Raw genomic sequence first — 27,500 nt, forward strand, 5'->3', positions numbered from 1 at the left:
TTTATAACACTCATTCAAAAATTTGGATGGAAAATCAAAAGTTAAAAGATAAAATTTACTAGAAAGTCTGAAAGTTATCACATAGATATTAATTATTATTACACAGGCAAATCACACTTTCACTTGAGAAGTCTGGCAGACGTGGGGGTAAACTAAAAATTCTTTCAATTCCAAATTAGCAAATAAAAATTAAAAAAGAGAGAGAGAGAAAAAAAGGGTGATCTAATTTAGGACCATAACACTTTGACAATAGCGAGGATATATTGCACTTTCTTCTTACTGAACTCATATTAATATATTTGTATTGATACACAACTGATAATGTGAGATCACCATTCTGGAGTTTACGATAAGAAACCTCTATTTCATAATTCTAGAAGCTCCTTGGATAAAGTAGAGGTTAGTACTACATGAGAAATTAAAGAGAGAAAAAATAAAGTCATCCATTATGTCTGGTGCATACATCAAAAAAAATGAGAAAAGACATGATCTGTCACAGCACAATTTTTCTCTAGAGAAAACTTACAGCCCTGTAATTTTCTTTTCCCCAAAGGTACAGTTGTGACAGACTCCTGAAGTTGCTGACTAAACAGTAATAATGTCACTATAGAAATACAGTTTGTTAATAACTATTCTGAAAAGTAAAGCTTTGAATACTTAACACCTTCACAGTATTTTGGCAAATCTGAAATAGCTGCTAAGTGAACTTGTAAAGAAAGTCAGTATACTACACTACAATATATGAGGAAAAAGTCAAATGTAGCAATAGGATTCATCAGGTCAAGCTGAGGACCTGGGGGGAAAAAGAAAAAAAAAAAAAAAAGGAGCCAAAAAGAAGACAGTATTAACAAATTTGTAAAAATAAAACAGAAGTGCTCCCAGGAGACAGGAGAAGTTCTTTACCGTCAATGTCATATTGCTCCAATTGAAGAAATCAAGACACTGATGACCCCTTTGCCTGTTCCCTTTCTTTCCTAAGAATACTAGTATCATTAAGTTGAAAACAAACAAGGGCAGTGGCAGATTTAGCAAAACAGAGAATATGATGGAGAGTGTGTGTGTGTTACAATTTTAGCTGTATTACTATATAGACTTTTTTTGTAGTTGCACTTTTTAAGTTTTTTTTTTCTGTAATAGGAATGAAATAAAAATAATCGTTTCACTAGACAGGCAATATTTCAGTTACAGTAACATTATATTCTTGGTTGCACATAATTTGTGCAAATTCCTTTTGTCCATAACAAAATTTTGCAACAAGCTTCAAGAAAAACAGCAGTTACTTCTCAGGTAACATTCACATACTACTGGATCATAGAATCATAGAATGGTTAGGGTTGGAAGGGACCTCAAGATCATCTAGGTCCAACCCCCCTGTCATGGACAGGGATACCTCTCACTAAACCATCCCACACAAGGCTTCATCCAACCTGGCCTTGAACACTGCCAGGGATGGAGCACTCACAACCTCCCTGGGCAACCGACTCCAGTGTCTCACCACCCTAACAGGAAAGAATTTCCTCCTTATATCCAATTTAAACTTCCCCCGTTTAAGTTTTAACCCGTTACCCCTTGTCCTGTCACTACAGTCCCTGACAAAGAGCCCCTCCCCAGCATCCCTATAGGCCCCCTTCAGGTACTGGAAGGCTGCTATGAGGTCTCCACGCAGCCTTCTCTTCTCCAGGCTGAACAGCCCCAACTTCCTCAGCCTATCTTCATACGGGAGGTGCTCCAGTCCCCTGATCATCCTCGTGGCCCTCCTCTGCACTTGTTCCAGCAGTTCCATGTCCTTTTTATTTTGAGGACACCAGAACTGCACCCAATACTCCAGGTGAGGTCTCGCAAGAGCAGAGTAGAGGGGCAGGATCACCTCCTTCGACCTGCTGGTCACGCTCCTTTTGATGCAGCCCAGGATACGGTTGGCTTTCTGGGCTGCGAGCGCACACTGCCGGCTCATGTTCATTTTCTCATCGACCAGCACCCCCAAGTCCTTCTCTGCAGGGCCGCTCTGAATCTCTTCTTTGCCCAGTCTGTACCCGTGCCTGGGATTGCTCCGACCCAGGTGCAGGACCCTGCACTTGTCGTGGTTGAACTTCATAAGGCTGGCATCAGCACACTTCACAAGTGTGTCAAGGTCCCTCTGGATGGCATCCCTTCCCTCCAGCATATCAACCGGACCACACAGCTTAGTGTCATCGGCAAACTTGCTGAGGGCGCACTCAATCAATTAAGGCTTCTGAAATACAGGCTGAAAACAGCTAGCAGTATGCACTACCACAATCACAAGTTCAACAAGGAAGTCTCTTTTAGCTAATGTGGTAATGATGCTCAAATCCTCTAGAAAACTAGTATCCCTGTGAATGGAGATCAGTGAAAGCCATGAGAAGCAGGTGCTTTGCCCAGAACTTGATGACTTAATACTCCATCCATAAGTCTCAAAAAGAACACAGACGTAATAAGCTTCTTAGAGACAGTGTCACAGGCATACCTAACTATAGCAAATATTCCATAATTATTCTTCAGAGCATGTATTAGAACTAGCAGGCTGTTTCTCCATTATAAACTAGAAATGAAGGAAGGGAGGGAAGGACCCAACCAGAAACATGATTATAGACCAGACTTGAGATATGGGTGAGGTCTGAGATTTGTATCTGAAAAATACGGCCTGTCAGTGAAGCACAGTTTTGAGTACTATTGCCATTTAAGATAGGACCAGCGTAGTGTAGTCCAATGTGCTCACCTGGACAACAGTAAAATCTTTTAGCATGTCTCACAGTTTAATCAGGGATAGGAATCCACTGTTTACTGCCTCGTTTACGAGTTCTGCCTCTTTCTCCTCCTCTTCTCATGATGGCCCTGCTTCAGTGTAGCCTGCCTCATCCACTTCTTCCTCCTTTCTCTTCATAATAGGAGTTTCTTTTCTTAGTAAATGACCTGACTTTCACATCCAGTATTTCATTTTGTTTATAGGGGCCACTGATGCTGGCACAGGCTCATTCTCTGACTCAGCTGCAATGCCTGTCACAGTGGCTGTAGTAACTGCAGTGCCTATCATTTTGCTGTCAGATCCAAAGACCTTCTCTTCCCCTGGAGGGTACTGAATAGTGTTGAGCAGGTATTGGTAGGCATGGGCCAGGCCCCAGAACATTGCAGTGACTTCTGTCTGGAACTGCCAGGGTGACAGCATATATTTCCAAATATTTTACCAGTTTCTCTGGATTCTGCACTAGTTCAGGGGTGAAGCTCTAAAACACTGGAAGTGCCCACTGTCCTAAGTACTTTCCCATACTATCTCACACACCCTGCCCCTCACAACTATCCAGCCTTGGGGCAGCTCTCTCAATGGTATTCTGAAATGGTTGTTTATCTCTAAGCAATACCTGTAAAACATTCAGGAGACACAGCAATAGGAACATGCTAGTTAGCACATCCCAGGGATGTCCAAAATCATCAAGAGGTTTATAACCAATCGGGAGGTGAAAGGGAAGGGGAAGGGATAGGTAAAAGTGGTCCACCCTGTCTCACCCAGATTAGCTCTCCAAGGAGAAAAGGTAAAGAGTGTAATCACTAATAATTTCTGAGACATGGTTTCAAAAGCATGGAGATGACAGCAGTGCTTGAGTACAAATAACAGATTAGTTTCATGAAAAGTAATTTTATCTTATCATAAGCCAGCGTTACACAGTACAGCAAAACGATAACTTTAATCTGGCCCCCAGAGATGATAAACAGCACAAGAGGAAATATGACAAGCAAATAAGTTGTTACATAAGACAGCTCTGAGAAGCAGCACAACAACTATGAGAGAAAAATAAAAATAAAAATCAATATTGTGACCAGTGACTATTAACCTAATATAATGAATGCTTATAACAAATTTGTTTTAACACGATCTGGTTAGATCTGTTGCTATCTATTCAAGCCCCCTGTCAGGTGCCAAAAGGACTGTCGTGGTTCAACCCAGGAGGCAGATAAACACCACTGAGCTGTTCAATCACTCCCCATCAGTGGAATGGGGGATAGAATGGGAAAAGAGGTGAAACTCATGGGTTGAGATTAAAAAAAATACTAATAGGACAGAAAAGGAAAGGAAAATAATAATAACGAGAGAAGAATATACAAAACAAGTGATGCACAATGCAAGTGCTCACCATCTGCTGACCAGCCTGTCCCTGAGCAGTGGGTTGCCAATCCCTAGAAAACTCCATTTTTTTTGTTCAGCATAACATTCTATGGTATAGAATACCCCTTTGGTCAGTTGGGGTCAGCTGTCCTGCCTGTGTCCCCTCCCAGCTTCTTGTGGCCCAGCCTCCTCACTGGCAGGGCAGCATGAGAAGCTGAAAAGTCCTTGATTTAGTGTAAGCACTGCTCAGGAACAACTAAAACATTGGTGTGTTATCAATGTTACTCTCATCATAAATCCAAAATACAGCACAATGCCAGCTATTAGAACAAAATTAACTCTGTGCCAGACGAAACCTGGCTCCTATAAGCCTGATTCTCCAGCCTCATAGGATCCCTCTAAATAGTACTGATAATAGGACTGAATAGTACCTTCCACAGTACTGATACTTCCCTCCAAACTGCTGCTGTCCACAAACTTGATCTGTTTCATTATACAGTTCATCAATAAGGAGAGCACTGCCTATATTATCAATCACAGTTAAGACTAGCCAGAAGTTTGAGCTCAGCAATCAAGTCAATTTTCCACCCTCCTTATCATGCACTTATCCAGCCTCCATCTCAGCTCTCAGGATACTGGGGAAGAGTGTGTTAAAGGCCTTTCTAAAGTCAGGGTATTCAATGTCCAGTACTCTCCCCTTGTCCATACAGCCTTTTATCTCCTCATAAACAGCGATATGTTGGTTGGGCAAGATTCCCCATGGCAAATCCATAGAGACTGTTCCCAAAGAGCTACTTGTCCTTGTTTTCAGGAATAGTTTCCAGGTAGATTTGTTCCATAATCTTTCTAGGGACTGAGTTTAAAACTACCAGCCCTGTACTTTGCTGGGTCTTCTTTTTTTTTCAAGGTGCACATATTTATCTTTTCCATTCAGCAAGAACCACCCTGACTGCCATGACCTTTCAGATATGATTGAAAGCAGCTTTGCAGTGGCACCAGCCAGCTTCCTCAAGTCTCTTGGGTGCATCTCACCTGTTCCAAAGGAGATATGTACAACCAGATGGCTTAATTGCTTCCTGACTATTTTTTCCTCCTTTATGGATGGTGTTTCGCTTCCACAAATCCTAGTCATAGGTCCAGGAAGGACTGGGAGCAAAACAGACCAGTGAAAAACAATGTAAAAAGTTATTCAGTACCACAACTTTATCCACTGTCTTTTCCTTGGGTCTTCTGCCCTAGTGGTGAGTAACCATTCCAATAGACTATTTTCCATAGTCAGCTAGGAGATCACCTGCATTAAAAAATTGTCATCACCACCATCAAGAGATCCTTAGGACTGCTTCTGGTAAGCCACGTCATTCTTGAAGCAGCTATGGGAGTGTTAAAAATTTCATGGAAGTATGAGGACTATGCTTCATCCAGGTATCTATTTTCTCTTGGACAGCTGGTCTGTTTCTGACACCTACAACGATATCAACTGCATTGGTTTCCTCAACTAACTGAACTATTCTCTGTTCTTGAAAATGATAACCTTTTACAAAATGCAAGCTCTTATTCAAAGTAGTTTAGGACTTTCAGGTGTACACCTTAAATGTATTCTCTACCTTTCCCTGCCTTTTCCTTCCTATTTATGACTTATCACACCACTAAAAACTTCTCTCTGAAATCTGCTGCTCTGCAGGCTCCCTGCCCAGTCACACATTATAAACAAACAAACAAACAAACAAACAAACCCAAAACCAAAACACTTGGTTCATAAAAAAATTCTAGTAAGAGTTTTGTGCTCAATAATGTAATTCTTAATTTAATCTCACGCTTACAATGTTTTGCTGCTTACAATATACTATCCAAGAAATTAACAAAAAAATTTTCAAGAATCTTTACAACTGCCCTTTTGCCAAATAGTAAGTTATATCACTTTCACATACTAAGACACAGACTCATAGAATAATCTAGATTGCAAAAGACCTTAAAGATCATCGAGTCCAATAACTACCCTGACACTGTCAAATCCAGCACTAAAACATGTCTCCAAATGCTGTATCTACATATCTTTTAAATACTTCCAGGGATGGTGACTCAAACACTTCCCTGAGCTGCCTATTCCAATATTTCACAACCCTACCCATGCAGAATTTTTTTCTAGTATTCAATATAAACCTCCCTTGGTGCAACTTGAAGCCATATCCTGTTGTCCTATCACTTGTTACTTTAGACAAGAGACCAACAACCACCTTTCCACAACTTCCCCAGTTCCTTTAGCGGCTCCTCATAAGGTTTGTGCTCTAAACCCTTCACCAGTTTCATTTCTCTTCTTTGAACATGCTCCAGCACCTCAGTTCCTTTCTTGTAGTGAGAGGTCCAAAACTGAACACAGAATTTGAGGTGCAGCCTCACAGTAAGTGTCTTTATGATACTACTACAATAAGTTAAGCAAAGCAGTGTCATATTTAGCAGTTATTCCCAGTAGAAAAGGAATAATTCACTGAGTAAGCTAGTCCTCTGCTTATGAGATTTCAAGCTGTCCAAATTTCATAATTCTTGACATTTTTTAATGGGAATTGAAATCTTTCCTTTTGTTTATGTCTCATTGTTCTAAGGTAGATGTTGAAATGCATACCCCAGATATGGTGAGAAAAGCAGGAGATATAAACATATCAGCTGAACAGGGAAAATTAGGATTAGGTTGATTCCTTTCTCAAACTTCCCCCCACTTACATATAAACACAATGTATAAGCAAATGCCTAAATCCTCCCATTGTTTGTATTTGCAGAACCTTTACAAATGTGATGAAAATTTACATAATTTCTTTGGCATCATTACTCCTGGAAGCACAGAAAGAAAAGAGATCTTAGTGGCACACATAGGCAAGCAGTTATATTGTATTTCGCCTTGATTACACTGTGCAGCGCTTCACTTTGTTTAAACCTAGATCAAGAATAATAAGAGATTGCATCCTTAATGAGCATCCACCATACTTGGATTGGTGAATGGGAAAAACATTTAATTCCATTAGACAAGACTGTATTCAACAGCACAGCAAAAAAATTTTGGCCCTTTGAAAAATCAATATACTTTCTTGTTCTTCAGAAGTTCTGTGTTCCTGAACTGCTTTCTATAGCACTTCTATTTGCATTTATCATTCTTCAACTTAATTGAGAAGGAAGAAGAAATATTTTTAAGTGATGTGGAACAGTCTTGGGCTCACCATACATCTGGGCTCACTATCAACATGTTTGACACCTACTTTTAACTGCGTAAGACTAGCTTAACTGTGGAGACATCCTTTACATCTATCGATTCCAGTGACTTTAGGAAAGTAAAAGAAGACTTTGTGGGTTTGCCAAAGCAATAAATGCATCAGTCTTTCCCTTTTAAACCTTTTCATTTATTAATTGCTTTTAGAATAAATAGAGAAGAATATGAATCCGAAGAGGTTAGCATGCACTGCCCCTATACCAGCAGCATCTGTATTTTCTCTCTGGTTGTCTTTACAGATTATTGGATATTTTCATATTCATTTAATACCAAGTATTTGTTTCTTGATCCACAGAGAGGCAGTTATGAAACTCCTATTGATTCTGAATTTTACAGGCCTGTATTTTCTTTTTTTACTGTGTTACAACTTCAGATCTCTCTGGGACATGCAGACAGCTCTACCATGGCCTATCATGCAAATGTCTAGCCAAATATTTTTTCATTTTCAGTATTTGTCTCCTAGATCCTGGCACATTGTTTCATCTTACAGGATCTTAAACATATGCCAACATGCCCTACCAGGTAAAGAAAAAACAGAAATAAATTATATTCAGAAAAATACATGCAGATATGCTGCTAGGATTTGTTACTGAATCACTATTTTGGATATCTGTCAACCGTTGTCTGACTTTTTTTTTCCTTTGGAATCATGCATTTAACATCATCATGTATCAGCTAAATAAAATCAGTACCTTTGTAACATTATATTTTGTATTTATAGATAATACATGTTATCATACTCTTAGACAAAAGTAAAATATTACCAAGCAGAAAATTATAAGAAATTCAAACCGATTAAAATTTTAACTCATACATTGAATATTTTTAGTGAAAACTCTCTTTATTTACCTTTGTACTCTAGATGGAATCCAGTAAAACTAACAGATCCATCACTCCGAAAAGCCAGATGCATGGTATTTGAACTGCTTTCTATCCTCTCTGGCAGCTTGCTATCTTGAAAGCTCCCAATAAGAGGGCTATTACTGTCTGGCCCATCATAGATATAAAGAAAATCGTAATTTGGTTCTATACTGAAACTGTAGAACAAAGAAGAGAATTGTTAGATAGAATGTGCTTTGCTAAACATTTTCACTCTTATTAGCTTAAATAAGTTTGCTATCACTGTTTTCATAGAACCCAAAAGAAGCCCTCCACTGTCAGAATAGTGGTTTGCAGAAGTGTTTGATTAGAAAACAACAGAAATACTGTATTTATTGTTTCTCTACTTAGAAAAAGCATTGTACTGCTAGCCTAAAAAAAAAAAAAAAAAAAAAAAAGGAAACATTTTAAATAGAAAAAAATAGCAACAATATTTCTAATGATTTCTATGATACAATGCAGTCTGCTGCAGAGTGCACACAGCTTCCAGTCAGATTGAACACTTTCACACACCCAGGGGATGATCTTTCAGTAACCTTAAAAGCAAGACACATTTTGCTTACAATCAGTTTAAATGAAAAGGAGTAGCATTGAAAGCTCATCTTTGCTTTTGAATTTAATTTCAGTTAATTTTTAAAATCTAATTAATTATGTAACTATAAACAAATTCATTAGCTTATTTTTAACTTAAATTTAGTTAAGGGCAGAGAGCTAACGAATTTACTTGTAAGATTATCCCTGTACAAAAGCAGTTTTAAAAAAAGATTATTTGTAAAAAAATGAAAAATCCAACCATTATTTTGTCTCTACTGCATACCAGCTCCTGATTAAAACTAATGCAGGCATTAAAGACCTTGTCAGCTCCTTCAGGGAAAGTATTATTTCACTACTGGATTATTTAAAAAATATTTCCTTGAAAAAGGTATGCAAAACTCACTCAAATGTCAGCAGCTCCACCTTTTTAAGTGCCATAGTCTGTACTGAGTTTAAAAGGGTTAGCTGGGTAATTCTCAATCAAAAGCATATTTAACAGTATTCAGTGGAGTGTCCAAATTTTTGTTTATACAGTAAGGGTTTTTTCCCTCATTCTGCAACAGTTTGCATGTCATAAGTGAGTCAAGTCTCAGTAAGTGTGCAATCTGATGTGACCAAGACTAAGCTTGTCCGCTTCCATCAAGAATCATAGTGATTGTGTAGATTTGAAGAACAACTTGGTTATATTTGGGACCTATGAACTGTTCACACACTATACTATGAAAATATTTTCATTCTAAGATGGAAGACATGTTATACCTAAATGTACAATGTAAAGAGCAGAAGACTATTAAATATTTTAGGTTCATGATATGTCTTTCACTGCTGCTCAGTAAAAAATTGCTTAGATTTCAGCATTCTACAATCACCAACAAAGTAGTTCAATTGAACAACTCCCTGTAATAGTTACAAACACGAGCAAGTAGCAATTTACCTGATAAATGCTAATGATATAACATAATCATTATTAACAGTGATAGTCCAGTCACAATCTCTGCTGTGTGGATAAGGATGAGGGAAGTTTGGTGAAAGTATAAAACCTGATGAGCCAGTTAAGTTTCCTCCACAGGGAGCTGTGAATGAAAATAAATTAGAATTGAAGAGAGAAGGTGAAAGAAAAAGAAGCAAGTACCAGCAATCTGTTCACTGACATTTAATGTCCTCCAAAAGTTAAACAAGAAACAAATGAAGTATTTACAAAACTTTAATAGAAACAAAATATGTATTCACATTTCTCCTTAGACAAATACTAATACTCCTATGTGAAAAACTTGGTTTTTGAACGCTGTCCTTTTATTTGCTTGCATAACATTATGTCAAGTCTTTTCTGAAAATACCATGAACTTGAAAAATGCTCTAGCTACAGACATAAAAAAACTGATCTGGATAAGCTTTCCACTTTCTTCTTCTTCTTAAAGGCATTCTAAAATGGGTTATGAAATTTGATCTACTTACACTGATAATTCAAGTATCTGCATTTTCATCAGACAGCATTGATTGGTAATTAGGATCAAGACTGACACAATATAAATAAAAATTCGACAGAAACATTCTAATAAATGAGGTTTTCAACTTCAGAGATAAATAAAATATTTTTTAAGCACACACAGAATTTAACAAATGTATTTCTCTGTGTAATTTTGAGGTTCCTAAATGCTGTGTGTTTGTGGTCCAGAAATGGAAATACTTAATAAAACCAGAAAAATTACCATTATCCACATGAAGTTTTGTACTTCAGCATCCTTTAATTAACAGTTCATATAACAACAAGAGAATAAGCATGTTTTCTAAAGACGTTTTCTGAAAGAACTTAAATCTTATTAAAAAGATTCTAGATAAGGTTCACAGAGACTTAACTTATTTTCACAGTTGAAGCCTACAAAGTGATAATTTGCAGTACCAGGGAATGCAATTGATTGCTCAGGTCTTCTGTAACAGAGATTCTGTAAACTCTAAAGTTACCTTATTTACTTCAAGAATTAAAGAATCATTTAAGTTGGAAAAGAACTTTAAGATCATCGGGTCCAATTGCTAACCTTACACTGCTAAGTCCACCACTAAACCATGTCTCTAAGCGTCACATCTAGACCAGACTACCCACGACAGTAGTCAATGACACTGACTTTTTTGCTTTCTCTGTCACAGATCACCAAATTATAAATGATATGGCCTTGAAAGGGACAGGATAGGAACTATCATACTAACAATTACAGAGTAAAGATTTTGCTAATGCCCATTGGAGCTTCATACAGAATAATTCATCAAACGTGCAACACTCCCGTGCATTTGTTCTTCAAAGAAAGTTCCTAGAGCAGCGTGATTCATTACACCAGAATTTCAAAATTTTGGTAAGCATTATTTGATTTTTTTCTGCATACCTATACAGACTGGTGGATTGGGCTGCCAGAAGTACCGATTTTCTACCTGAATGCAGGTTATTCTCTCATCTCCCTGCAGTTCATAGCCAGGGTCACACTGAAAAATGACAGTGTCTCCAGGTTCTCTCCCGTCCCCATTTCTAGTTCCATTCATGGGAACACCAGGATCACGGCAGGCAGTAGCTACAGAACCTAGCAGAGAAATAAAAAAAAAAAAAAAACAAACATTTTTTTTTAAAGTCAGCTTTTAAATCCATTTTTGCTCCATTACATTTTTCCTACTCAATTCTAAAATTTTGAGAAACCGTCGAACAATCTGCTGCTTTTATACTATTAAATTATACTGTTCATAACATTAATTTTTGCCACCTGCTTTAATTATTGCAAGTATGCATTTAATCTTTTTTTTTTTTTTTTTTGGAGTAAAGTCAGTAGAGTATTGCAATATGTAAAAATAAGAGCAGATTTCCTAGTACGCTAGACACTCAGCATTCCTACCTTAGAGTAATTTTTGATAGGAATAATGGAAAGAATGGATTATACCCTTGCACAATACATTTACCATGCTAGGCTTTTGTAATAATATTAAAGAAATCACCTACACACAAAAAAAAAAAAACACATATGGACTTAGCCTGACAGAAAATAAAGCTACACATAATGCATAAGTGCAGATTACTACTAAGACCCCACACACAATCATGACTATGAAAGAAGCATGAGAGAATTACAGATGTTTTCCCCAGATTTAACATAATATGATGAACATACTCTTTAATATATTATGTACCAAAATATGTAAGCTTATGTGGAAAGTAAACACATCAATATTTATTTAAGTAAATATTATTTCCTAGTTACATTATAAAACAGCAATGTGTTATATATATTACAAATAAATAAGAAACATCAGAGTTGCCCAGTGAACTAGTCCCATTGAGCTCAGCAACATGTGTAACAAACATGAAGTGGCTGTACTAAGATTTAATTCAGCTGTCCTCTTTCTGGGGACCTAATACCAGCAGATAGCAATGTACATTCACGATGGTTTTGAAGAACAAATCTTGATTTAAATTAAGGTATTTCCCTAGAATAAAACCACAAGTATCTTGCTTTCCAAGACATACACAATAAAAAAAAATAAAATAAAATAACGAGATCTATGAAGTTATGGGGCTTTTTATGGGGTTATTTTTCAACACAAGAAGTCCTGAGTGAAGGGGAAAACAAATATACAAGCAAAAAAACCCACGAAAAATCAGCTATGACCAGAAGTTCGGGAAATTTTTCCTCCTTATTCCTCAAAGATTAAATAAATCTTTCTTTAAAATATTAACTACTGCATGATAAATGAAAGATATTTTTTTAATGTAAGTATTGAAGATCTTAAATTTTCTGCTTTAGAAACAAGATCAGCACTCCTGTTTATATCTTTAAATAAGCTGCTAGCTTTTAATTTAGAAACAAAAATATTACTAAAATATGGAATTGTTAAATTTCACTGCACTATACTAGCAGATCTTGTAAACGTTGCATGCAAAAGTATCACATACTGGAGCTAGATCACACACGAATGAGATTTCAGCAAATATGAAAATATTAAATACACAGACAACATTTATAAATTATAAGTCTGCTTTAAGACTAATTTTGGCATTGTAGCACTAGAATGCAAAAGACAGGCTCTCTGTGCCTAGAGCAGAAGTAAATAAATCCCTAATAGGTTTGTGGTTTAGGCTTGTAAGTACTCAATCTCTGGAAGTCTAATGCACTTTTTTTCAGAGATTGTTTGTTGATTTGGAAGGCTCTGTTAAGAGTATCCATTCTAACTGAAGGATTTATGAAACAGTCTGACAGACAAGGTGAGCTATTATTTTAGAACCAACCATGAGTGTCATACAGAATTCTCAATAGGCTGATAAAAAGTAAATTAATGTAGTCTCAGTGAATAAAATATAACAAAGTGAAAGAACCCAAAATGCCACTGACTGCACCAGGATGCATGAAATGAAATATTTTAATTTTACTTTCTCATAAATACATAATAATTGTGTTTTGATTTCTCTAAAATGTGTGGGAAACTTTACTTCTATGTTCCCCGTTTTAAAGAAAGAGAGAAAAAAATCCATAATATTGCTACTACATGATACATTATTTATTTATTTATATAGTTGTATGACATTATCTTGAATATCATCAGTGGATTAATAAAACCTTTATGATTTGTTAGTGCCAACACACTGTAGAGCTACACAGCTATGTTTGTCCCATGGTGTTTGGGATTGTGATTGGGCAAATATAGTTAAAACCCTTGTAGAGGTATATGTACTGGACAAGTCAAAGATAGGCAAGCACTTTATACATCTCTAAATTTTTAATTTATATCCAGATAAAAATCTCCAATATTTTGTTGCTGTTGTTGAGAGCAAGCACTCCAATCAATTAGGGTTATTGCACCTCCATTTCAAAACATACACATACCTCAACAAAGCATTTCAACAAATGTAACTTAACAGAGTTAGGTACAAAATTTCAGCTGTCATTTTAATTTGATTGCCATTGTAAATGGAAATAGAGGCTTATATGCATAAATAATGGTAGAGGTTTATTTCTCTTAGCTGTTCCCATATTTTGTTGTGGAAATAAGTAAGCATTGTAGAATTCTTAAAAAAACAAACAAAAGAAAAACAAAAACAAAAAACCACTTTTTAATCTTCATTTTTTTCCTCCTAGACAGGTATACATTAGGAGAAGTTATCCAAACAGTTTTCCAAGCTTACAGTGAGATTAAAGCATAAATTATTCCTTTACAGTATTTCTGGAAACCGCATGTGTTTCTTCGTAAACATGTGTCTAAATTCAACTTGCTTAACCAGGAGTAGAATTAATTTATATGAATTTTGGCCATGTGAAAGTTAGTTATCTTATTAATAGTCCTGTTTCCCAGATTCCCTCTACAGTCAATATCACAAGGGAGAGACATCAATTTTTATCTTAGACACTTAATATTCTCATGTGATGGATAAGAAAGAAATATCACCCTGATACATCAATCTTTTCCTATTGAGAGAAAAATACATATGAGTAATTCATATTAGACATGTAACTTCTATCTTAAGAATAAATTTGTTATAAACAATTTGTTTTTGCTTACTTGATGTCACATATTTGCCTCAAAAAAAAGGAGATGGGTTTTTTTTTCTTTTTTTTTTTAAATAAATCAAATTGTCAGATTACGAATCATCAAATAATACCTTGTGGGAGCAAGGTTAAAAATAATGATACAAGAAGGAAATTCTCAGTTCTGTAGATAGTATAACCAATGCATTTCTTGAGAGCTAACATATATTAACCATATATTCAATGGAATGTATAATCACAGCTTTCCTGTAGTGTCTGCTGTACTCTAGCTTTTGTTTCATGTGCCTGACTCTAGTCCATCTTCAGTACTGTTAAAAAAACTATACAACTGTGTTTGTTTGTTTGATTTCAAAGATCTCTATTACAACTGTCTTGATAGGATATGTTCTGTATTGCATTCTCAACTCTGTTTACCTCTTTATTCTGCTTATTTTTTAATATTTATTTTCATTATCTACCTTCAACCTACTTTTTGTCTCCTTTTGAAGTTTCTATACCGTGTTACTTATGAAGTGTCTATTCCAGTACAAGAACTGTGGGGTTTGGTGGGGTTTTTTTAATTATATATTCAGACACCTCAATCACTGCCTTTATCATTCACCATCAAACTTTGTGGAGTAAGCAAAAAGCTTGCGAATTATAAAAATCCCTTATAACTTTGCTATCATACCTGCAATGCACTCTTGAGAGCTTTAGTGAAAGAAATGGAGGAGACTATCACAATTCCCCTTAAATTCATGTATAGGATCTGAAGATGCGACATATTAAAATTGATAGATAAAGTAAGAAAGAATACATTTTAGATGGGAAAAAGACAAACTCCAAAAACGTGTCTATTACCTATTACATGCAGCATGACAGGTACAAGAATGACTGTGTGCAGCCTAAACTTGTGTTTGATCATCTGAGAGAGATTTTTTTCCTAATAAAGATAAGGAAATGCAGAAATCTATTTTGTTCTTTCTCTAGGAAGTGCCAGTTTGGAAGAACTACATCACAATCAAAGATTTGTACTTGATTAAGAATTCCAAGAGACAGTTCTTGACTAAGAGCTCCAGCTTCAGGTTGGGGATGAACTGTTCAACAGGTGAGAGATTATTAGACAGATTAGACACACAAAGATTGTATGCCTTTCTACATGGTCAAAGTGACAGAAGGTTTTTCAACATTAACATTTCACACTTCAGAGCTCAGTGTGCTTGTGAAATAAAACTCCAGATTGTGTTTTGGTTTACACTGGGTTATGGGTTTGGAGCACATGAAGTGATTTTTTTTTTGGATGAAACTAAACTGAAAGATAGATACACTTCTGAATTACACTGGAACAACTTTGAAATAAGAATATCTCTGAATATGAATACTGTTGCCAGCAGTGTTTCAGTACCAGCTGTTTCAATCTATGTATCAGCTCCTCTTACTCTGTGTTACATGCTAATACAGAAATAGCCAAAGGACCCACAAGCCAGACTCCATGCAGGTTCCATACAAGATATTTTCAAATGTAGACTTCAAATATGAGACCACCGATTCTCAACAGAACCTGTGCCAATAAAAAGGCACAAGTAATAGTTACTCTGAAGAGTTATTTATTATACCCTGTTTCTGCTATGTAACTTGAAGGAACTGGGGCAGAATCTTGTTTTGGAGTTTCACAGAAGCCGAGCCATGTAAAACAAAAAAAAAAAAAAAAAACACTCCCTAATCTTGTGTATTTTTCCTAAAAGCACTCATATAAACAGATTTATATGTTCTGAGCAGTTAAGATGAGAGGAGGGAGCATCTTAAATCATCACCTGACTAGCTGTACATGACTGTCAAAATACTCCTGAAGAGCTGCAGAAGCCATTAAACCAGCATTCTGTCACATACAGAAAAAAATTAAACACACATGTCCTTGATGTGGGGTATAAAAACATTTTGTTATAGTTTTTAATAGTAAGGCACTGAAATACACTTAAACAATAAATCAGATAATTAAATTATTGTAAATTGATCATTCCTGCCTCAAAAATAGGAAGTTATTGCAGGGTCCAAAGGTTTCTGGCAGTTCATAAGTCCAGGCAATTTGATACATGACTGTAATAATCTAAGATGACAGCTCCATTTTCATGCAGGAAAGATACTTTGAAACATGGTAGTAGAAATGTGACAAGGCAGTAATAGACTCCTTTGATGCTGGGATCAATATAATAAATGTCCTCGAATTTCTTACTGTTAACAGTGATTTCTAAACTTAGTTTTCTAATGCATGCCAAATCTAGTATCAGTAACGAGTCCGTACCCCAACCCTGAGATAAAATGACTTATTTATTTTGATTAATTTGTGCACGTCTTCTTGACAGAAAAGAGGAATTTTATTTATTTGAGAATTAGGGGAAACAAACAAATAAACAAAACAAACAAGCAAAAAATTCCAGACTTTTTTTTCTTATTTCCTGATTTATTTTTTTTCCCCAGAGCACAAAGTCAGGGCAAATCATCCAAATTTCAAGTTCTCCATAGCACACAGCAGAAAAAAAAATCTCATTATTCTTATTTAAACTGGTATGTTCTTCTTAACTCTTCTCACTTTAAATAAATGCTTTCTGTAGTTGATCTCTCGCACTCACATCAGCCTGACCCACTCCTGACAGACTGGACCTTCAAAATTCAAGCTATCCCAGACCCCATGTAATACCTTTACACTACAGTTTCTCTGAATCTCTAATACTGTTTGAGAATCAGGTCAGCCTGGTATTTGCTATCTCAAATCCAACCTTCTATACAGCTTTTCCTGAGAAAGAAAGAATAAAATGGCCACAGTGTTTTCATTCAGTCTTCTACCAACAGAAACACTGCTGATTTTTTGTTTGTTTGTTTTTTTGTTTGTCTATTTTTAACTTTGTTTCTGCTGTAAGTCTAACAGAGATTTAGGAGCACAGACATTATAATTCTTAAGTAAATTCTAACCATAGACTCAGTCTGTTGATTTTCCATGACTTCATAAAGTCTATCTAAGTTTTTTGGGTATTGTTTGAAGATTAAAATGGGAAAATATTAAGAATTAAGCACAGAATCAGGATTTCATAAGGGACAATGAAACCCTTCAATAAAAGATTTTAATTAAGATTTTGCACAATTACAGTTGTCTAGGTAAGTTCTCTGTTTACCTAAACCTTTACTCACATCATTTTAGTCACTAAACCTTGGGTTTCATTCCTCTTAGATTCTGCAATAGTAAATAAGTTAGGAGGTGTAAGATAGGTGATATTTATTTTTCATGGGAAACATACAGAAAGCCCCGAACAAAAAACCCAAACAAACAAACAAACAGACCCCACAAAAATCAGTAAACTGGAGCAGACCACAGTTCCATTCTCTCCTGTCTAATTTGAAACAAAAGATGGAATACATATTGATGTGGCTTCTCTTGCAGAACTTTCTAACCAGTTAAAGAGTCAATAGCTCTAAGAATGTAATGAATAGGCTTAGCTTCAGTTTTGATTTCAAATAATCCTTAGATATTCTAAATTAAATAAAAGCTTTGAAAGAAAATAGCAAAATCATCAGTTTAAGTTTCAGTTTCAGATGTTCCAAGACCAGACAACAAATTAAGTTCTTGATTGAACTTCTGTAAGACAAGAAGGTCCATTTTGAATGTTTAGAGCTGGGACAGCAGGCTGGCTTACTTCTCTTCTTGTTGTATGGATTATGACGGATGACGGAGGAACTGATGCTGCGGATTGCTAATTGCATCTTCCAGGTCACACACTCCAAACCACCTCAGAACAGCAGCAGTACATCACAACACGAAACAGATGGCTGAAGAAAGGTTACACATTGGAAAAGGATAATACTCCTACCCTCTATGGGAAATTCACTGGCTGCGTATGAATTCACGAGGACTACAGCTTGGGGAGATCACAAAGGGAAGTGTAACACAGTCTGAAGGTCCTGACATCTCAAGTGTCCCATGTGCTTATCTACTTGTCCTTGTAAACATGCAATTGTCAAACACAGGTTATGTGCACGCTATTGTCAAAACAAGGGTTAAGTCAAGTAGACTGTTCTGTCCTGAAAGGCAAGTTCACTGAGTTACAGATTTCTTGTGAGTTTGTGCACCTCTGTGGGGATTTCACTGGTGTCCCCAGGCTCACAGAAACTGGCAAAGCACAACTTGTAAAGTTCCACAAAAAGATACATAGTAGAAACTGCTGCAAGGTCCTTTACAAGCTAATGGCTTTTTTGTTGTGTGTTGTTTGGTTGTTTTTTTCCCCTTTCCCTGTTTCCCAGTGCATAACAAATAATATTCTCATTTTGGTAATATTCTCCTGACAATAAATAGCCAGTAAGGTCTTTTTGTGGTATTGTTCTTTAAATTTCTTGTTGCATTATATGTGAGCTCATGAATCTACATCCACACATAAACTGAGTACAAAGTTTTTGGGAGATCCCAACCTGCAAAAAGGTGGGATCTGAGGTGACCATGACTAGCAATCTTTAAAAAACACTTATTACCAGAAAAAATGTGGAAAGTAAAGCCATGCCTGGTAACCCCTATAACATACTACATTCTAAGTATAAATTTCACAAGTGGGAGACAGGAGGGATTTCAGCAAAACGCATCTACTCTCTGCAAACAAGTGCTGAATCAAGGAATATAATCCAGGGGTATGATTGACTTGCAGTCTATCCATGAGCCAATCTCCCCACAGCATAGGGCAGAAGGGTCTTTTTTAGAAGCCAAGTTCCTCATAGTATAGGTATAGGGCTGGAGAGCAGCACTCCTACAGCATTTCTCAGGAGCTTTGTACTGAGCTGAAGTGGGGCTCCTGGGCAAGGGGGTACCCAGCAGAGGATGCTTAAGGTCAGTAAGGCCTGTCCAGTGTACCGAACTCCCACAAATGGCACACTGTAGTAAAAATCATCTCTCCCCAGACCCGCTGGGCATGAAGAGGACACTCAACATAGAGGGAGCTCTGAAAGACATGACAGAACCTTAGATGCCAAGCCCTGTGTTATTCACCATGTTTGTTTCATTTTGTGTTGCAGGCTTCTGTATGAAATCTGGAGATTCAGACTTCTGTCTTTGCAAAAGCAATGGTTTACATGACCAGTAACAATAAGTTTTCTAATCCTGGTAACACCAGGTAACACCTGGTAACACCAACTGAAAAACACAGACTACTTGGCCAGCTGCATACTTCAATACTATTGCATTGCTATTGTATTCTGAATTTGTATCCAGATTATTTTATGCATTCTACTGATTATCAATCTAAAGTATTTAGAAGCAATTGTTAAATGAACTTCTTTCAAAAGTGTTGTTTGCACTGTAACCTAGTATTGTCTCATATCTTTTTTTTTTTTGTCAGGGAATTGTGGAATTCAAGTTCTTTCCTAAGAGACTTTACCTGACAGTAAAATCTGTCTGATACATTTTAGTTCTTGGGGAGATAACAGCTTTAATAATTAAAGACAACCTAATTTTATTTTTCTGTGGTTTTTTTTTTGTTGCCAAGTTGCATTAGTTGTTAAAATGCATTTTGTTAAAACCATCTGAAGTACTACACTGCTCTTATCATGTCTTACTGGACAACTTCATGAGTATTTTTTCATAGTTCATAAGTAGATCTTTTTTTTTCCATAAATATGAACTTTTCAGTTCTGAACATCTATTATTGCTTAAGCATTTGCTTTGGCAAACCAAGTAAACCAAAGCTTTGGCACCAAGTATAATACCCAGGCCCAAATAAATTAATTGACATATAGTTTCACATAATTGCTGGAACTCAGCAGAAAATGGATACTCATAGTATGTAATGACAATATACATCTGTTTAATTTGATTCTTTACAGAATAGCGTGCAACCTGTTGCAACTTCTGAAGATCGAGTACAACAAAGAACAGCACTGCTTGATTTTGCACTTTGGATGAACTGAAATCCTCTGAAGAGAAGGTGAGATTTCTCCTATCTTAAAAGTTAATTTTTTCTTTTGCTTTTAGTATCTAAGATTGTATGTATGCGTTATAGCCTTAAAGTTTCAGAACCCTATTAATATTTTGTGAGTTCTTATAGGTAGGGCTGAATTTGGAGCTCCTGACACCTGGTAAAATATGAAGGTGTTAAATCTGCCTGAAATATTCATATTTTGTTGACTTTTTTTGCTTTTTATTTATTTATTTTTTTAATATAATTTGGTATTTTCATACTGATACAGAATTGGCCCTATTATTCTGCCCATATCATAGTATTGTTGTCAATTGTACACATATTGTACATATTGTCTATGTAGTATTCTGTCCATACGTTGAATGTCATTACACTGATTGTAAGGTTGCGGTTTTGTTTTTTTTTTATTTAAGAATGCATCATACACTTGCAAAATTCAGAAAACTGTCAGAGAAGAACTTCTGTTTCCTTTACTCTTTGTAGAGATTGCAAGTTCAAAAAACAACAATGAGGATATAAAAAATAATAAAGATCTGATTTGTCTTTTCATTTTCTTTGGCAAAGGTTTAAAATACCTCTATGTAAGTGAATTATATCTCATATGCATGTCTGAATACGTCCAGCCAGTAACTGAAGTTACAAGTCCACAAATAACATTTTCCAAAGTCATATATAAAAGATTGAAAGATGAACATTCCTTTAGTCAAATGTCTGCTGGGTCTGTTATTTATAAGATCAGGCGGTTTACTGTCACGCTTTTAAGAAAAAGATAAATATTTCTATTGCAATGAAATAGGAGCCTGAACCTCTTTTTAATTTAGCTACATTACAAACACCCAGCCCTAACCAGGAATGGGGTAACAGTGAGAACAGACAGCCGACAAATTTGAAATAACCTCCATATTAAGCAGTCTTCTCAAAACTAAAGAATCAGAACTGAAGAAAGAAGTAAAAATCCATATAAAGAATTTGAAAGAATTATGGATTAAGAAAGAGGAACTAGGTTGCAGCAGTGAAAGCTTTTCAAAAGGTAGCGAGATTTGTTATAGAACATGAAAAATTATTGCTGATCAAATGTAAATCTAGTTTGAATGCCTTCAAGGAAATTCACATCTATATTTTGGCCATTTTCCCAACATATAACTTCTCTCTGGATACAGTTCTGCATTATGTTCTTTCCATTACAAGCTAGCAAGAAAACTTCCAAAACACCTTTCTTTTTTTATGGTATGTATAAAAGATGTGTATAAAGATCTGTAATGGATTTTGTTTGCAAGTAAAATGACCCACTAGAATTACAGATTTTATCAGAGAAACCTGAAGTACACTGTTCAATTTTGTATGGCATTAAAAAAAAAAAAAAAAACCAACCAAACAACAACAAAAAAAAAAAACAAAACCAAAAAAACAGGGTTTTTTTCAGAGTCAAGTAAAATGCCACACACATGAAGTTAAAATAAAAATTAAAACATTAATTCCCAATTTGGAACCAGATCAGCTTGAGCTCACTAAAACACAACATCACTAGTCTGACAAAGCCTGTTTCAAACACTAAATCTGTAAATTTAGGGCAGGTGAGTAGGCTTTGTACTGATGTAAGTCACAAGTGTATTTGCCTGCATAAAATACACATATCCTATATACTCCTTAACTAAGAACTAACAGCTACTAAGCAGTTTAATGTCATTTACAAACCTGTTACAGAAATGGCATTTTTTTGGCACTGAAAGACCCTTAAGTTACTATTCCTTTTACTAATATCTGCTACTTAGAAAAAAGGCAATAGCTGATTGAAGGAAAACAAAACAAAGCCCATCTTCTTTCTGTTAAGCCTCTTGATGTTAAAAAAAACCCAACAACAAAATCCTTGAAAAAAATCCAGACACAAACAGACAAAAAAACCCAGGAAAACACCCCTTCCCCTCCACCCCCACCCCCCCCAGCCAAGTCAAAACTAAAGCACGGGGCTAAATTTAGAAATGTGAATATTCACAATTATTTCTCATAGTCATTCTGGAATATCTAAATCTAAAGGACCCCTTTCAAATTAAAAAAAAATAAAAATAAAAATCAGGAAACCAGGGTAAGAAAACATTTTAGATGAAAAACTGGTTCTGCCATGGAATAGATACAAGGAAGAATAAATTCTATCTTATTGATTTCAGAAAACTGAAAAAGTTAAGTTAGGAAATGATCCTTATACCAGCAGTGATAGTAAACAGCCCTCTGTGAAAAAAAAAATAAAATAGTTAATCCCCCAAATACATTATCTCTGTTACTGGGGGGAAACAAAACAAAACAAAACAAAACAAAACAAAACAAAACAACAAAAAACAAAAAAACAGATAAAAGAAAGGAATAAACAAAAATGTACTGAGCTGTACTGGGTTTAGCAGTAGCAGTCAGTTTTTCTCCTTCTTAGTAGCAGGCAAGACCCAAACTTGACTCTGCTTAACTCTTGAAATCAGACTAAATGGTCGTGGGCAAAACACACTCTGTATGCATGCCAACATGGTGATCCCCATCACAATCAGCAAACAGGTCTCAACAGTATTAAAAGGTCATTCAAAAACTTCAAAACTCTCAAATGATGCTGTAAATGGTCTGAGAGGGGGGCTGGGAGGGTAAAAAAAATGTCTCCTTCACAGGTTGACCACCCAAGAAGGAGAAAAAAGATGTGTATTTGCTAAGCACTTTTATTATACACCTCCCAAAGTATAAAGGTGGTGACCATACTGGGAACATAAGCCAGATCAGTTTCACAGTCAATGATTCTACTGTATTACAAGTCATTACCATAAAGTACAACGAGACAAGAACCTTAGCCCAAGCCCCACACTTGAAAAACACTACCACAGCAAATACCAGCTCTAAGTAAGGTACGATATACTGAAACTGTGAGATCAAGAGGAACAACTTTGAGAGCCAATAAATCAGCATTGTGACGAGTGACTATTAATCTAAACCAATGAATGCTTATCACAAATACGATTAGACACATTCTGGTCAGATCTGTTGCTATCTCAACCCCTCGGTCCCCACATTGGGTGCCAAAAAGAACTGTCACTCCCCCACCTTCTCCCTCTTTCTTTCCTTCCCCCTCCACCCCCCCACTCCCAGAGTGATGGGGAGGAGAATCAAGAGAATGTAACTCCCACAGGTTGAAATAAGAACAGCCCAGTAACTAAGGTATAACACAAATCACTACTGCTGCCACCAATGATAATAATGATAAGAGAAAATAACAAAGGAAGAGAATATGATACCACCCGCCGAAACGAGTCCGACCCCCAGAAGAGAGGCCATGCCCTTCCGGGTAACTCCCAGTTACCTCCCTGGGCATGACGTGCTATGGTATGGAATACCTCTTTGGCTAGTTTGGGTCAGGTGTCCTGTCTCTGCTTCCTCACGGCCTCCCCTGGTCCCTGGCAGAGCATGAGGCTCAGAAAGTCCTTGGTCAGAGTAAACATTACTGAGCAACAACTGAAAACATCGGTGTTATCAGCTCTGTTCCCAGGCTGAAGGTCAAAACACAGTGCTGCACCAGCTACTAAGGAGAAAAAATGACTGCTACTGCTAAACCCATGACATAAGCAAACAGCAACAAAAAGCAAACAAAACAAAAACAAACAAACAAAACCAAACACCACCATAAATAAAATACACACAGTAGTAAAAAAAAAACAAAAGGCTGCTCAGTGTCAAAAGATCTTCCTAAATGACACTGTGATAAATATGCATTTCCTTGAACAAACAATCCCCCCACCCTCCCACCCCTCACAAAAAACAAAAAAAAAAACCCAAACCCCAAAAACCCCAAGAGCAAACAACCAAAAAAACCCACAAATCAAATACAGGATATTTAAAAGAATGCATGGCTATAAATCAGCACTAAACCTAAATACAGAAAGCTGATTTGTAAGCATTTAATCATTAAATGTTATCAAAGTAAGCAATATCGTGCATTATATTTCTAGAATGGAAATTAATATTGCTAAACTTAAGTCTTCCAGGTTGATATCTGACACAGTTTTTCTAGGCTTTTTCTGTAGTCTACAGAGTCCACTAACTCCAAAGGACTATTCACCCACTCTTAAAATAAGGAGGGAAAGAGGCAGTTTGACAGTAAATTAAACCCAAGCATTTTAAGCCATATCCTGTTATATAAAAATTTGCTCTTATATGATATAAAATACTGCTAGAGCATCTACTCACAAACCCACCCCACCCTCCACAAATACTCAAAAACATGCTTACAGGTTAGTTCTGCACAGGCTGCCTTACACTGCTCAAAAAACGCTCTATACTGTGCGCTGTTTAATGAGCCAGAAATGTGACTGCACACTTAGGCCTGAGCAGAATGCAGTCTGTAATGCTAAGTGACTCAGTAGTGCAGCTATTAATGGTGAAATAATGGTCTATGAAAGATGAATACAGATCCTTTCTGAAAAAATGATATGTGGCACCTGAACTGTTAAAGTCTAGCAGAGAGGAAACTTCCTTGCAATGTCAGATTCAAAGGCCCTTGAAAGCTATGGAAATAATCTTATGAACTTCATTAGGATATGATATTACACACTTCACACATATTAAAGGGACTAAAAAGATTATTTTAAGCATCCAAGATTACTATCACCCATTTTTTTTACTTCAGTGTTCTTATTCAACTTCTTTCATTTCACTTTCTCTGTCTTCCTCTCTCAACTACTACTTGGTGACAGGAAGCAACGGCAGCTGAAGAAAATGTTTCATTATACTTCATACTTCTGTCTGATCCTGAGGTGCTCATGTCTCTGGCAAATACACACTGATTTCCTTCTCTCTCTCCTTCACTTTTCTTGAAGTTCTATTTTTCTATTTTGTGTAGAATTTACTGACCAAATGAAGCTACTGCTTTCATTGGTGTTTTTTCAGTATGTACTGGGCATTTCACGCTGTCTGACATTTCACAGTAAATATGTTGTAACAGGATCTTCCTGTTTGCACATTGCTTGTGGCCTGCTGTCAACCTTACATTCTTCACCTAATTTAAGGGAAGACCTTTGGCACCTGTTCTCTAGCTGTATTATTCAATCTGTTCATTCCATTTAGACATGTTCCAAAATACATCCAAATCTATGCCAAATCCATCCTGTTCTCTTCCCCCTTTCAGAGTAATGCACAATTGTACTACCTTTGAAAATTAATCTTTGTCAACCGTAAAAAACTCTATATTCCTTAGAAATTTAGCATAGAATAGTTTCCTTCATATTAATTACTTGCTGAAGAGATTATAAATGTTAAAAATATGGAAACACTTCTACTATGTCAGATAACAAAAACTCATGTCAGCTTCTCTAAGGTTACCCCCCCCGCCCCCCCCTCCCCCCGCCTTTAATTTGGTGAAGGATGCTATCTCACCTGGAATTTATATTACCAGATACAAACCAATTTTCTGTACATATTGGATGATTTGTAAAGTAGCGAAACTCAAATGATACTACATTAGCAACAGGGATCGCTCCCACTCATTAATTAAATGACAGATGCAGAATTGTGTATGAACAGTTGATGAAATGAGATCAAAAACTGTAAAGAATTAATAAGATGGTTAATTCACTTTTTACAGAAAGATTTTTATTTAAAAATTAAGAAAATAATAAAAAAAAGTATTCAAGATCTTAAAAAGGTTTGAACATTAAATATCTTGTCATTGAATAACATTCCTCTTGAGGTAAAAGGACAAATAGTCCAGTTAAACACTCATGCCCAATTTTGTGAAATGGTGAGAGGAAAGTAAAAGCAGACACCGCCCCTGTGCAAGCTTTCTGTTCATTAATTACACTGTAGCTAAAGTACACAGATACCATCTGCTTTGCTCAGACTACATTATGTACTCAAAGTATATAAAAGCTTGAAAAAACATTGCATAGAGTTATCTTTCCCTTTCCTCCATGTCCTCAAATATATTTCTTTCCCGGTTAGTATAATAATATGAAATCTATTAAACCATAAAGCAATAGTGTCATTCGGGTTGTGTATTCAGGGAAAAAAAAAAGAAAAAATCTCTGCTATTCTAATACTGAATATATACCCTAACTGTGCAACATCAAGTACTGGACTGCGAGATTTGTGAACTTGGACTAAGAGAAATGCTGATACAGTAACTCTTCATGGATCCTTTAAACTGTCATGATTAGATCTCAGCAGACTGAGCCTAGAAATCAAATAAAATACCTCTCAATTCAGAGGAAACTCTAAAACCTCTTTTCAGAAAAAGCTCTTTGAGTGCATCAGTATCTGCTTTATGGCTTTACTCCCATGTCTCATCCATTTTTCCTTGCAACTCCATTCTTAGTCTGCATCAATCTCTTTCTACTCACCCTAAATGACTGCCTGAGGAAGTCTCAGTGCATAATGTTCTGCCTATTCCCTTTTCAGCCTCAACATTAAATAAAGGAGCATGTCTGAGGCTGGAAAGTAGGTATGTAAGACTCTCCCAAACAAGCTGTGGAAGGGGGAAAGATGGTAAAATGGAAAAAAATATCCTGGAGTCAAGGAATTAAGAACTCTACTCATGGCTTCAAAAACCGTCAGATGAAGCAGATTCACTACTCATGAAGGATCATTTACTTTGTCGTCTCATTCACATAATTTTTCCTTCAAGTTACTGTCTGCACATGCTTGTGTCTGTCATACACATAGAAAGAATGAGATTAACGTAAAACAAAGGCTAATACAACTGCCAAGCACAGGAAGCACAAGGTAAATCTTATTAAGAATCTCTTTGTAGACCCAAGTTAGAAACCTGAGTTTATTTTGTTCAGCTACTGCAGAATAAAATGATGATACTAGGACAGATCTTGCTCATCTTAAAAAATGCATATGTATATACATAAAATCCAGTGACCAGAAGGAAAGGAAAAAAAAAAAAAAAAAAGCAAAATGGGCTTCACTCGATGATTTCTTCTTTTCAGCACTAAAACCGTCTAAAGGCATCTAATGACAGTTAAGTAAGCATTTAGATATGTCATAATGCTGCCTGTAACAAGATGAAATAGAGCTACATGGCAAAAGGGAGACAGCCATTGCTGTTCCTGGAATGCTATTTCCCATTTCGTCCTACGCAATACGCTGCACAGCAGGAATTAAAACTCTGCACATATGTCTCCAAAACCAGAAACTCTTACTGATTAGAAAAGGATGGAACTTTTAGCATACGTCCATCATCAGGCTGAATGTGGTTTTGAGCAACCTGATTTAGTTGAAGATGTCAC

General features: G+C 36.2%; 1 protein-coding gene across 3 annotated transcripts in view; it reads right to left on the reverse strand.

Moving 5' to 3' along the window:
* The window catches only part of CSMD3 (CUB and Sushi multiple domains 3), a 614,489-nt gene that overhangs the window by 170,580 nt on the left and 416,409 nt on the right, over positions 1–27,500 (reverse strand). For all 3 annotated transcript variants that reach the window (XM_065668828.1, XM_065668827.1, XM_065668826.1), the window contains 3 exons: positions 11,171–11,362; positions 9,727–9,865; positions 8,229–8,416 (listed from right to left, as the gene is read on the reverse strand). In XM_065668828.1, the coding sequence (XP_065524900.1) occupies positions 8,229–8,416; positions 9,727–9,865; positions 11,171–11,362 (519 nt within the window). The remainder of the gene's footprint in view (positions 1–8,228; positions 8,417–9,726; positions 9,866–11,170; positions 11,363–27,500) is intronic.

This window comes from Lathamus discolor, chromosome 2 (assembly GCF_037157495.1).
Source record: "Lathamus discolor isolate bLatDis1 chromosome 2, bLatDis1.hap1, whole genome shotgun sequence".
Lineage (NCBI taxonomy): Eukaryota > Metazoa > Chordata > Aves > Psittaciformes > Psittacidae > Lathamus > Lathamus discolor.